Below are 12,920 nucleotides of genomic sequence, written 5' to 3'. Positions count from 1 at the left end.
TTCAGCAGAGCCCCTCCTTCCAGATTAAGCAGTAAATCTGAAACTAAACTAAGACAAGCTATTTCTCCATGAGCTGAAGATGGCAAATTGATCACAAACAGAACACGTATCTCAAGCACAATTAAAGTTACTCTGTTCCATGGCGATTTTGTTTGTGGTGGTGGAACAAGATGAGGATGTCTTCCCAGCTATCAGGAACTACAAAAACCTGATGCCAAGCTCCTGCAGATTCCTGGTGGGAATGCTTCTGACAGAACAGAAATGTGCATGTGGGAAGCTCAGGTTCCTGGGAGCAGCTTTGCAGCCAGCCAGGCTCAGCAGACAGAAATTAAATCCAGGCCAGGGAAGGAGGGCTTAGTCCCGGACAACTGTCTCTGTTTCTTCCCACCCACCCCCATCCCCAAGTAACAGATCATCATTTATAAAAGGAACATTATAACATTGAAAAATATTTCTTTTTTTTTTTTCGTTAAAACATGATTCACTGGCATTAGAAGGCTTTTTATGACAAAGTTTCTGTTCCATGTGGTGCTGTGTGTGGTTCATTAAAAATAGTTTTCCACATTTCAAAGAATGATTCAACACAGTTTGGAAGCTTCGGTTGGTACAGGGTCAGTCAGAACGTGTTGATTGCATTTTACAGTATGTATGTATATATATATATGTATTTGTATCTATATACACATACACAGAGAATTGTATAAAACCCAGTGCAGCCATCCAGGACGTGTTGCTGCTCAGGGAATGAAAATAATTATCAGCTTGTAGGAAATACTATAAACTTTTCTACATCCCCCTTCCCCAGTCCCTGCACATGCACTCTGGGAATTGGACACTCCCGAGGTGTTTGTTTGCACCTGTGGGTGGAGAAAATACAGATCAATTCTTCAGAGTATATGAGATTAATCAAGGCAGGTTATATTTTTCTGTACAGAGGAATGTGGCTGCTTCCCTCTTTTCTCCTGAGTGCAGGATGTTGTGGTGACTCAGACACGAGGAGAAGGAAGCAGGAGGGTCCAGGGCAGGGAGCAGCATCCCTTGGAGCTGCAGCCTGCCAGGACCCTGACCAGGAGGAGAGCAGTGGGAATCTGGGCAATCCCAGCCCAGCACTCCCCTCCTGGGCAGGGTGGACTGTGGCACATCAGACATCATGTGTCAGGACAATGACAAACAAGATAAACAAAAACACTTTGCTGCTCTACAGTTCTTGTTGTGAGAGGGTCTCAAAGCACGTCACAGACCTTGCGGTCTGATCCCTCCACAGAGCTGGAAATTCCCATTATCATCACATGATGACCACGGGGAACTGAAGTGCTGGAGACCAGGCTGTGGGTCATGACACTCGGTCCCAGACCAAGTGTTCTTTCAGTGACAAATTCTCAGAAGGAGGAATAAGGGAGAAAAATTACCTAGGGACACCTGTTTGTGCTGAAGTGCCACTGCCCCATCCACCAACCCATTCCAGCACACAGAGTGAGCTGTGGGAATGCATGGAGGTATCCAGGGCACGGTTCCTTCCCGAGGAAATTTGCTGAAAATTTTCTGTGGTGGTGGCAGAGTCCCTGAAGAGATTTGGCCTAAAAAGGCTCCTTGTGGGACACATCTGCTTGAAACAGTTGAGTGGGTGGAAAAAAGACAAGGAAATGAGGCTGAGATTTCTCTGGAGGAATCTTGCCCAGGTAAGACACGTCAGCAGAGGGCCTGTGATATTTGTTAGCCAGAAAAGGGGAAGACACAGAGGTCAAATGGCCCAGCTCAGCATCAGCACAGGCTGTTTGAATGAAAAATTTCCAAATTTGTATCTGGTCCAGCAACATCTTAGCTCACAAATAGAACATTTAGATGAGGACTAGAGCTTGAGACAGACAGCTATGGACATGGAAAGAGAGGAGTGTTCACCTACCCACAGCCTCCCACCGTCACCTCTTCTCCAACTCTGCCACCACAGCTCCTGGAGGCTCTACAGTGGACTCTGCTCCCCACAGTGTTCAGATCTCCCTGGCTTTGTTTGAGCCAAGAGAGAGTGGAAGAGCCCCAGAACCTCAGCAGGGGCTGCCTCCCCATCATCCGTGAGAGTTCCTCTTCTCTTCACACGAGTCCCACGCTCTGGCCTGTGGGAAGGTCGGCAGGGCAATGTTTTCACAGGGATTGTCTTCCGGGAGGAAAAATCTAGGGACTGAGCCGAGGAGCTTGGAGGTAGTCAGGGGAGAGTAGTGCCCATCAAGGGAGGGGGCAGGAGACAAGCTGTGAGCCTGTTCTCTCCCATCCCTCCCGTGCCATGGACTGCCACCCTGATCCACAGACAGTTCTGGTTGTTGCCCAGAGTGATTTTGCCCAAGGCTGCAGGATCTGACCCTGGAGACTATTCTTTATTTATTGATTCCCTCCCAGCTCAGTTTCCGTCAAACAAAGCCCCAGTAACCTCTGGCTGATGGAGTCCTTCTCAACACAGTCTCCATCAGGTGGGGTAGGATAAAGCTCTGGAAATAGAACCAGCTCCAGGACAGCCTGGGAAAGAGAAAGGCCACCTGGACACCCCACTGAGGCCCACCTGTAAGTCCCACTGGGGTAAGGACCTGCTCCTCCTGCCTGCCCTGCACCAGACAAACCTGGTGCTGCACCAAAGCCTCCACAGGAGACTCACACCCCACGATCATTGTTTGCTACAGGACTTGGCACAGTTGGGCTGGGAATGTCATTAAGGCCAGGAGGTGGGAGGTATTTGAGGGGAGGGAGGAGGGCAGAGCAGAGTTCAGGGATGCCTAATGAAGAGCCATGTAGGAAAAGAGTTGGTGTGGGGACAAAGAGAAGTGCAAGGGATGTGCTCACAGCCTGAAGTCAGTTTTCACCTCACCCCGAGCAGGGAGTGTGCCTGCCCTCACCCACGGTGGGTGTGCATGTGCTGGGGCCTTGAGGGCACACTGGGGTCAGTCTCCAGCACCCACAGCTCCAGCATCAGATCTGGCTGACCTTCAAACCCTCTGAGACCCTTTCCTGACCACAGAAGTGTGTTCCAGTGGGAGTTAGTTCTACAGAATTTGGTAGGAACACAATAATAAATAAAAGGGGTAAATAAAAGAAAGAAAAGAAAAACCAAACCCAAATCTAACAAAAAAAACCAAAGCAAAGCCCAATCTGTCTGGAAAGCCAAAGGTAAAACCCTCGCAAATTCTGGACCCACGAGTCTATGTTTTAAAGATTTTACAAATATACAGTATCTAATTAGCGTTATATCAGATATACAACATGCCCATTAATTATAATTATGCTGGATATATAATTTATATGCATGAAATGTAACTGTCTTCATGGTTAGGATTAGGACTCAGTGGAATTGGAATTTGGAAGGTTTTCTTGGGAGGCCATTGCAGGGAGAGAAAACCACGGAAAGTTACCGACCTGCTTTTCGCTAAACACACACCCTCAGCCTTGTGCCTCTGCTAAGGGCTGCAAAAAGATTTGCTACATATGGAGTTCTAGGCTGTAAATGGGAGGAGAAAACGTTCAGAAACAGGGGAACTGGGCCATGGAAAATGCTATCAGGAAAAGAAATCTCTGGGGAGAAATCCAGGCTCGGTGACAGGCGTGGAGCCTGGCCTCGCGGGGGTCTCGGTGGGGTCGGGACCTCCCCCAGCACAGGTCAGCAGTGTGGAGCTGAACGGGTTCTGGTGCTTTAGGTTCAGCAGTGGCGAGAAGCTGGAGGAAGAGAAACCCTCTTCCTCCTTCCTATTTACATGTTGGAGACACCAAGATACTAGAATGAGTGGAGAAAAGGGTCTAACAAGCATTTCAGCATATTTGTGCTTATTGAACACATCAACCCCACTACTTCCTACACTGAGAGAGCAGGCGATTTGTAGGCACTAGTATGTTTTTATCTTATGAGTATATTTAGTATAAACTAAAACTTTATTTCTCAGCCAGGCTATTCCTGTCCCTAGATCTGCCAGTCCCGAAGGAAAGTCTGCCCTTGAATTTGCTCCAAGGGTGACAAAGAACAGATGTGTGGGTGCTGAGGGTGTCGAGCAGCCTGGGGATGGCCCCAGCAGCCAGGACTTCCCTACTTGCTACAGAAAGGCCAAACACGAGGACCAAGAGCGAGGCCCCTTTCTGCCAGGGTGGGGGGGCTGCATTTCCTCCTCCCTGTCTCAGGCTGCTTCTCCTTGGAGCAACTGAAAAGTCCTGAATTCGTGGGAACTATGGGATAATGCAGGTGAGCCCTTGGAAGGAGCCATCGATTACTATGGCTTTCTTTGACAGAAACTGATGCACATCAGGAAATTTCCTCTGTTATCCCTCACTAGTGTCTGACTGCTGCTTCAGTTCTTCCTGTGTCACTGATGAAGGGGTGGCTTTAAAAACAACGTGGGTGGGACTGCCAGAGAAGTCTTTGCAGACACTGAGTTAGTAGAGGTTATCTTGGCCTATAAGGCCACCGCAGAACGGGGTGCTGTGGCCACCCCAGTCCTTAAGGAGTATCTACAATGCACTGGGTCGTGTCAAACAGTCACCTCTGTTTTGCTGGCGGTGCGGTAGTGGTGGTGGTGCCCGGGGATGTAATGCAGCTGCTCCACCGTGTTGTGCCGGCGCGAGGCGAACGCTTGGCGCTTGGCCGAGGTCGGGTTCATACTCAAGGTATTGTACAAGTTATTTGAGGCACTGGGATGGGAGTGCATTTTTGACATCCTGTAGCGATCCAAGACCGGTGTTGACACAAAGACATCTGTGTGTGACAATGCCCTCGACATGGACTGCTCGGGGTAGCCCGACCGCTCCGGGGACAGCAGCGGGTCCTGGGAGTGCAGGCGCTCTGCTGACAGCAGCTGCTCGTCTGAGAGAATCCGTTCGTAGGACATGCTGAACTCCTCGGGCATGATCCTCTCGGGGGACAGCACTCTGTCCTGGGACATGGCCCTGATGGGACGGCGGGGCCTGTCCCGGTGGTTGCCCTGCTGGGACATTTTGATGACGTTGATGGGCAGCGTGCCCCGGGCTGCCAGGTCGGGCAGGTGTCTCCTCCTCATGTAGTACTCGTCAGCCTCTTTGTCAGCTGTGGGGAGGGAAAGGGAGAGGTTAGAAGTGTCAGAGTGCTGTTCCAGGCTCTGGAGCTGCCTCCTGGTGACACCTGAGGCTTGTGGCACACAGAGGAGTGTGAAATGCGTGGGGACAGTGTAATTCCCTGGGCGGTGCATCCCACACTCCTCCATGTGCTCTGGAGGCCAGACCGTGGTACCATAGGGTTTACATGAGAGGTGAGCAATGGAGAAATCCCCAAATGTCACCTTCTCAAATTGTCACATTCTCCAAATGTCACCCTGGGAAAGAACAAGGCAGGTGACACAAGCAGGCGAGGTCCCCGTTTGAGGACGTGCACATCTCACCTCTGGCCTTGGACATGGCTATTCCCTGCAGCACATGAATGACCTCATCACATTTTAATTACCGCATTGAAATATTTGTAAATGTGATCACAAACCAGGTTTGGTGGTCCCTGAGACACTGAATCACCTGCCTAAGGTTTCTTTCCCATTTTTATAACCAACCTTGGTTGATAGAATAGAATTTATCCCATAGAAAAATTCTTGCACAGTTTGCTGCTCCTGTGTCTTAAGCAATCTCTCTGCTGCTCTGAAATGCAGCCCACACCCCCCACACGTTCACTCTCTTTTTTTTGGCATTGAGAGGAATGCTGTGGGCTCAGAGAGGATGTTGGCTACTGCAGCTGTATCGTGATAGATCACAGGAATCCTACAGCCATCAATCTGTAGGTTTTGTGCACCACACTGGCTGGGAGTTGAAGACAACTGGCTGCTTGTCCCATGAGCCAGAGCTCATGGGGTGGGTGCTGACAGCATCCCAGAGCTTTGCTCACAAAACACCAGTTCAGCCAAACCCTGCACCACCCTGTGCTGGGCTACGTCCCTCACTTACATCCTCATCCCCTGTCCCACACCTTCCCTTCCCTGCTGCCAGCCCCTGTGCGCAGCCCAGATCCGTGAGGAGGTGGGGTTGGTTCCCTCACACCCAGGAGCAGGAGCTGAGAACATCTGTGCCACCAGTGCTGCTGCCAGCCCCTTCCTGCCAGCCCACACAGCCCCAAGGCGTGAGGTCACCCACAGCTCCCCTCTGCTGCCTTCCTGCTTGTGGGATTTGCTCTCCAGAGCACACACTGCAGGAATTAATCTTCATTTTTTGCCGTCCAACACTTCTCTGAAGGATTTCTCACTGCAAATGTCAGGCAGCAGCTCTCCTGGCCTCGAGCTCTCATGTCTTTAAAATCACCTTCTAGGAAGCCTGAGGGCGGGGGGAACTCCATATGGCCCCAGGAGCTGCAGACGTTTTTATTCTGTGTTTTGCCCTGGTTGGAAATGCCAGGCTGGGTGTGCAGAGGCTCAGCAGCGATGCTGGAGGCTGGCTGCAGAGTGGGAACGAAGCAATTAGCACTCTGGCACTTGGCCTCTGCTCTGGATGAGAGGAGTTCCACAGGATTTGCCCATGTGACTCTAAATAGATGTAATTAAAGCACAGAACATCCCAAATGGAGATGTGCTTGGATGCTCACACCTGGCTCTGGTAATTGCCAGCAGGAGCTAAACCAGCTTATGTGAGGTTTACAGCTCTGAGGCTGCTAGAGAGGTGGCACAATCAGCTGCTTGGAAGGGGCTTGAAGGTGTTCCTTGGACTAAAGATGCAGCATGTGCTACCCTTTAAAGTGTTTTGTCCATTATGAGCATAAAAAATTCCCTTTTCCTTCCCTGTCCCACCTGTGCCCCTGGTACAGGTCTGTACAGCCTTTTGCTGCCATGGCTCAACCTTTCAGGGAGCTGATTTAATTTCAAAGATGCTTCTAAGCTCCCTCAGGGCGTGCCTCCAGTGATGCCGGGGAGGAGGAGGAACATTTCCAGGTGTGGAAAAGCTGCCCATCTCCACCTCAGAGCAGCCAGAGGAGGTGGAACAGCCGTGTGTCACACCCACCAAGCTGCTCGAGGCAGCAGCAGACAGACATTTTCCAGGCTGCTGGCTCTGAGAGGGGTGTCAGCCTGAGCCAGGGATGGGGAACAGAGCCTGGCAGGAATGTTGTTGGATTAGGTTCTTTTTTGACTTGGAGATGGGAGGACTGAGAGGAATTTTAAAAACTTTTGTTTTATTTTTAGCCTCACGTGAAGGGTGAGGCAATACAGATGTTATAATTCACCCTATCACAATTAGAATGTGTTCCTCTGCAGCTCCAGCAGGTTTCCTCTCTGGGCTTGTCTCTCCTTATTTTAATTGGCTTTAACATTTCCAAGCTGCCCAGTCACTTGTGATGATTCTCCAGCCAGCACCAAGTGGTTTAATAAGCCTGAAAACAGGAGCTTCCTTCCTCTCTGACCTTTCTCACTTCGCTGGGAAGAGCAATTCCCTGGAGCACGGGCAGGATGGAATTAATCTGGCTGCTCTTGCTCATCCTCACACCCTCCCCTCGCTGCTCTTCCCCAGGGCACAGGGGGTGCCCAGCCCCTCAGAGACTCCCCCAAAACCCCCAAGGACCCCCCAAAGGGGGTTCTGTTGTCTGTGCCCTGAAGGAAGGGCCAGGGAGATAAAAAACTAGTATTTCACCACCTGTCTCTGCAAACTGGAGGAAAATAAGTGACTTTTCCCTGCCTGGCAAGCCAGACAAGCACCTGAAATACAGATTTAAAAAATATCTAATGCTTTATATCTTGCTTAAATAGAAGTATTTGTTAATAATCTCTTCATTACTTTTTTTTTTTTTCCTAACCGTGACAGGGAGTCCATTGGGAAGAAACAAATTTAAATTAAAAAAAGAATGTCAAATAAGTAATTTTCAAACTCCAGCTTTTAGATATCACACTTTTTTTGTGTTCCCTTCAGCTCCTTCATACGGAATAAGAACATTATCTTGCTGGCACTTTGCAAGGGGAGCTTGGGGAGCTGGGAGCCTCTTTTCCTTTGGCTCTGGAGTGGAGCAGCTGCAGGAGAGTGATTCAGTGATTCTGGAGGTGCTGAGTGTGTTCAGTGCCCGTGGGAGCAGGGAGGGCTTGGCACTTCCAGAGCTGGAGCTCCTTGGCTGCTCAGGAGTAGAGTGGGGCAATCACAACCACAGCCAGGAGTGCCAGCACAGGGAAGGGGTTAATCCTCCCTCCAGAGCAAACCAGAAACAGGGGGAAGGAAAGGAGCCGACACCTACTGAGTCTCTTCAGAGATGAATATTTACTCGGGTTGGTCTTGACAGCAGACTCGTAGGAGGGCGGGAGGTGGGAGAGGTTCTGGAAGGAGCGGGAGAAGGACAGGTCGTAGGGCTCGGTGGCTGAAGTGAGGATGTTGTTCATTCGTGGCTTGTCTGCAAAAGAAAGAGCAGAGAAAGACAGGTCTAGAGCGTGCCCCGAGGGGATGGAGAGAGGCTGGCTGTGCCCACAGCTCCAGCAGGGAGCAAAGCTGGGCCCGAGCCAGGCTCAGCCACGGGCTCCTGGGCATGACTCAAACTGGCACCAGCAGATCCAGGAGAAATGGATCCTGTGGTGCTGCTTCCTCTCCACAGCCTTATGGGGCCAGCCAAGTGCTGCCTCACATCCCCTGGAGCTGTCCCAGAGGGTTGGGGCTGCACTGGCACTCACCCCGGGCATGCAGGGCTGTGCCAGGCAGCATCACTCACCTTCACCCCCACAGTGCGCCCTCCTCATCCTCAGGGACACAAAACCAGTCTGGGGGTTCATTAACTGGGCTGGTGATGATCCAGCTGCCCCCTCTGTGTGCCACATTCCTCATGGGTGCTCTGAACCTGGAGGCTCTGGGGCTCTGCAAAGCTGCACACCTCCCTGGGCTGGAGCTGGGGCTGGGGGCACCTCTGGGGGCACTCAGAGGGCAAGGCAAGGTGCTGGGGAGGTTCCTGAGGCAGGAAATCCCTATCCTGAGGGGTGGGGGATGCCCCTCTACTGATATTCATTTTGTTGGCCACTGAGGGGTCCCCAGGCAGGGTCCCAGTGCCCTCTGTCACAATTCTAATGCTGAGGGCACTGGCAGTAAAGATCAGCACTGAGGCCAGATGCTAAAATTGAAATCCAAACTATCTGCAGGGGTTTGGAACCTTGTTCTTTCTCTGCAAGCTGGAAAATGGTCTTTGATCAGCCCAGCCAAGGCACAGGGACCTGTTGAACTGCACTTACAACCCCCAGGTGTTCAGATATTAAAATGGGCAGAGATGAAAGGATTTAACGAAGCAGGAACTTCAGTTATTGGAAGCAGAGGCAGAACAGACCAGTGGGCTCCGTCAGACCCCACAGCAGTGATGGGGCTCAGCAGCTGAGGCAAAGGACCAAGGAGGTGGCCACTGAAAATGAAATCAGAATGGTAAATTCTCTGCAGGAGCAGCAGAATGCCCAAGCCCTGTGCTCACACTTTCCTCTTGTACATCCCTAAGTGTCCCAGGAACAGCAGGGCATGATCAGTGTGCACTCACCTGCCCCAAGCCCTCTTGCCTCCTCTGCACCAGGGGCTGGTGGAGAGAAAAGCTCAGATTCTGCCCAGAGGTAACAGAGCAGGGGAATTTCACTTGGAAAGCTGCTGGTTTTGTGCAGTGTCCCCACACTTGCTAACTTCTCCCATTTCCAGGAAAAAAACTCAAACCAAAATCCACCAAGGCAGAGTGCAGACATTTCACAGACATTTTTCTAGACCTGAGTCAAAAGTGAATCTGCTTCCTCCAAAAAAACATCTGTGAGAGTGAGGCCACCTCCTCCCCTGCTGCCTTTCTGCCGTGTGCAGCCCTGCTTGTTGGACAGCAGAACGTTTTCCTACTCTCTGAATTTTTCATTTCACCATGTCCTCGGTGCCCCTGCAGCCTGGAAATGAACCCAGCAGTTCATCTGTGTGTCTGCTCGGGGATCCAGAGCTGCTTCCACAACTTTTCTCCCACTGGGGCTTCCCCTGGATGTTTTAAACCTCCTGTCACCCACCCTCAGCACTGCACGGTGTCAAAGACAGGCTGAGGCAGCCCTGCCTCAGTAATTACAGAATTACTCTCACAGTAATTCTGTAAGAAAGAAAGTGATTCCTTCTCACAGAATACAGCACTGGTGAAAAATTCCTCCTTCCAATGCAATAACCACCTCAGTTCCTAAATGTCCTCTCCCTTTTCTCCTGCTCCTCTCCCTTTTCTCCTGCTCCTCTCTGCTCTCCTGGCACAGGGAGCACCTCGGTTCCTAAATCTCCTCTCCCTTTTCTCCTGCTCCTCTCCCCTTTCTCCTACTCCTCTCCACTCTCCTGGAAGGGGTTCTGGTGTGGCACAAAGAGCACAGACCCGAGGGATGTGGAGTGGCACCTCTCAGAGAGCAGCACTTCCTTGCTGACGATTCCACCCATGTCTGACAGACTGCCCGCAGGACCATCAGGGGGCTGGAAATGATTGATTCCATGTTACCCAGCAAGCAGAGGCTGGATCAGCACTGAAACCATGTCCCCACTCCTCCTCCTGCTTGTGTGGCAAGGACCCCGGGGTAACATCTCTTTGCAGACTGCTCAGGCAGAACGTGGAGCTAATCTCCATTTTCATGGGGGTTTGGGCACGCTGCAGTGAGCCCAGGCACACGCACGGTGCCAGAGCAGAGCATTAATTGACTGCTTGCATGAGGGGTGTGAAATTAAGTGCCACACATTTATCTGATGGGCTGCTGCAGGATCACTTCATCTTCTCGCTGCTTTTCCCATCCGGGAACAGACTGGAATGATTCTGGCAAACGAGAAGTCACCTTGAAAGCCACTGCCCATCACTCAGCAAAACAAGGGATAAACTGAAATGACCAAAGCTAATTTCAGATGTCTTTTGCATAATGTAGCTTGAGGGGGAGATCAGAGAACTGAGGTGCTCTAGTAAGGAAAAATATCTCATGCAATTTATATTCTGAGGCCAGTTCAGCACCAGTTTTTCACTCCTGCAATTTATTTGTCTCTGGTCTCTCTCCTCTTTGTGTGTGGTGCTTGTGGGCTCCTATGGAAGCTGCAGGTCAGAATCAATGATCAGGATGCAAAACAAAGGTCTCCCATTCCCTGCAAGGCAGCTGAGGTTGTACACTGCATTCCCATCATCCCAGCTGGAGATGACACTGGAAAACGAGCTCTGTCCATGGCTACTGGCCTTACCTTTACACCCAGGTTTGGTCCCCATTCTCCTCAGCATCTCTGTGCCATTTGGTGCCCATTTTCTGGCACAGCATCCCTCCTGGCACAGGAGGTGGCAGAGGAGCAGGCAGGAGGGGAAGCTCAGCCAGCCCAGGGGACACCCAGCACCACAGAAATGTCACCCAGCACCACAGAAATGTCACCTAGCACCCAGGAACTTCATCCAGCACCACAGGAACCTCACCCAGCACCCAGAAACCTCACCCAGCACTACAGGAACCTCACCCAGCACCACAGAAACATCACCCAGCATGATGAGAACCTCACCCACCATCACAGGGACCTCATCCAGCACCACAGGAACCTCACTCAGCATCACAGAAACGTCACCCAGCACCACAGGAACCTCACCCAGCACCACAGAGACCTCACCCTCTGGGCTGAGGCAGAGCTCATTTCTCTCTCAGTGCTTTGCAACCTCTCTGCAAGCTCAGAGCTCAGAGAAGCTTCAGGATTTCCAGAGCTATGCAGATTAGACCTGAAGTCTTCTTGTCACATCTCGCTCTGCCCCTCTTGTTGCAAGACACTTTCAAAGTGTGTTTACATGAGGCACAGAACCTTTCATGTTCAAGGACGGGAGCAGATGATACCAAAATAAAAAAAATATGAATCGATGGCAAAGTTTTGAACAAAGCTCAAGTGGCAAAAGGGATGTGCTGCAGATTTGCATTTGAGTCTGCACATATGTTGTGCGAATTCTGCAAGACATTTCAACAGATGCCTTTTAAAACATTCACCCAGAGAAAGCAAACAATGTCACCTAGGAGAAGCTGCTACAACCCAGCCTTCTGCTGCTCAGCTCCAGCTCAGCAGAGCTCCAGCCCTGTGTCAGAGCTCTCCCTGCTCCCCCAGCCCTGCTCCTGCTCAGCCCTTTGAAGGCTCAGACGCAAAGTCTGCGATTCTGACGCAAGTTCTTACAAAGGGCCCCATTCCTCAGGAAAATCTGGTGCCTGTGCTGACGTTCTGGAGCCTTCTGTGGCAGGGCTCAGAGCTCCCAGGCCATGCTGAAGTGACACGCTGTCAGAGCAGGCAATAAACTGATGTTTGCAGACTCAAGATTTATGACAGATATCTTCAGTGTTTGTGTTTTCACACTTGTGTTTCCTCGTGTTACAAACACTGTTATTAATAGTGCTTTGCATTTCTCATGACTAATCTCCAGGAGGTTTCTACATTTTCAGGTCAGATCCTCTGTGGTGTAAATCAGAGCTCTCCAGCGAGTAGCTGCCCTCATTTATGAGAGCTGGAGATGGAGGATTGCAAGCAGAGGCAGTGTTGAAGCCCTGTGTGTGCCAGGGTGGCTCTAGCACTGTGCCTTGCTGCGCTGAGAACTGAGCAGCAGCCTGGAGGTGCAGAGGGCAGGGGTGCAGCACACACTGCAGGGTGGCACTGGGTGTGACAGTGACCCCCCTGAGGGCTGTCAGCCAGGGGGATCAGTGTGGAAAGGCCCCTGAGCACACACAGTGCTTCACTGAATACTGCACCCCACAGCTGGGCTGAGAGGGGCAACGCTGCCAATTAACATGGCAGGGAGAGCTGCAGAAATCAAAATTGCACAGAGCAGTCCAGGCACAGGATCTGCTCGTGCTGGAGTGTGAGATAAAACCCCTGGCTCTGGCACCAGAGCTGCCAGCAGCCAGGGCTGGGCAGGGCTGGGGCTGGGAGCCCTCTCTGCTGGGTTTGAGACCACTGCAGACTGGTACCTGCCCCCAGCTCTGCCTGGGCCTCGTGGGCAGGGAGAG

General features: G+C 51.3%; 1 protein-coding gene across 2 annotated transcripts in view; it reads right to left on the bottom strand.

The window, feature by feature from the left end:
* Positions 1–437: 437 nt before the first annotated feature.
* Positions 438–12,920, bottom strand: part of SHISA6 (shisa family member 6) — a 131,274-nt gene continuing 118,791 nt past the window's right edge. For both annotated transcript variants that reach the window (XM_039700798.1, XM_039700799.1), the window contains 2 exons: positions 8,192–8,344; positions 438–5,050 (listed from right to left, as the gene is read on the bottom strand). In XM_039700798.1, the coding sequence (XP_039556732.1) occupies positions 4,500–5,050; positions 8,192–8,344 (704 nt within the window). In that variant the 3' untranslated portion in view covers positions 438–4,499. The remainder of the gene's footprint in view (positions 5,051–8,191; positions 8,345–12,920) is intronic.

This window comes from Passer montanus, unplaced genomic scaffold, assembly GCF_014805655.1.
Source record: "Passer montanus isolate IOZ18808 unplaced genomic scaffold, ASM1480565v1 scaffold144, whole genome shotgun sequence".
Lineage (NCBI taxonomy): Eukaryota > Metazoa > Chordata > Aves > Passeriformes > Passeridae > Passer > Passer montanus.
The sequence above is the reverse complement of the archived record's forward strand: the minus strand, read 5'-3'. Positions and strand labels throughout refer to the sequence as shown.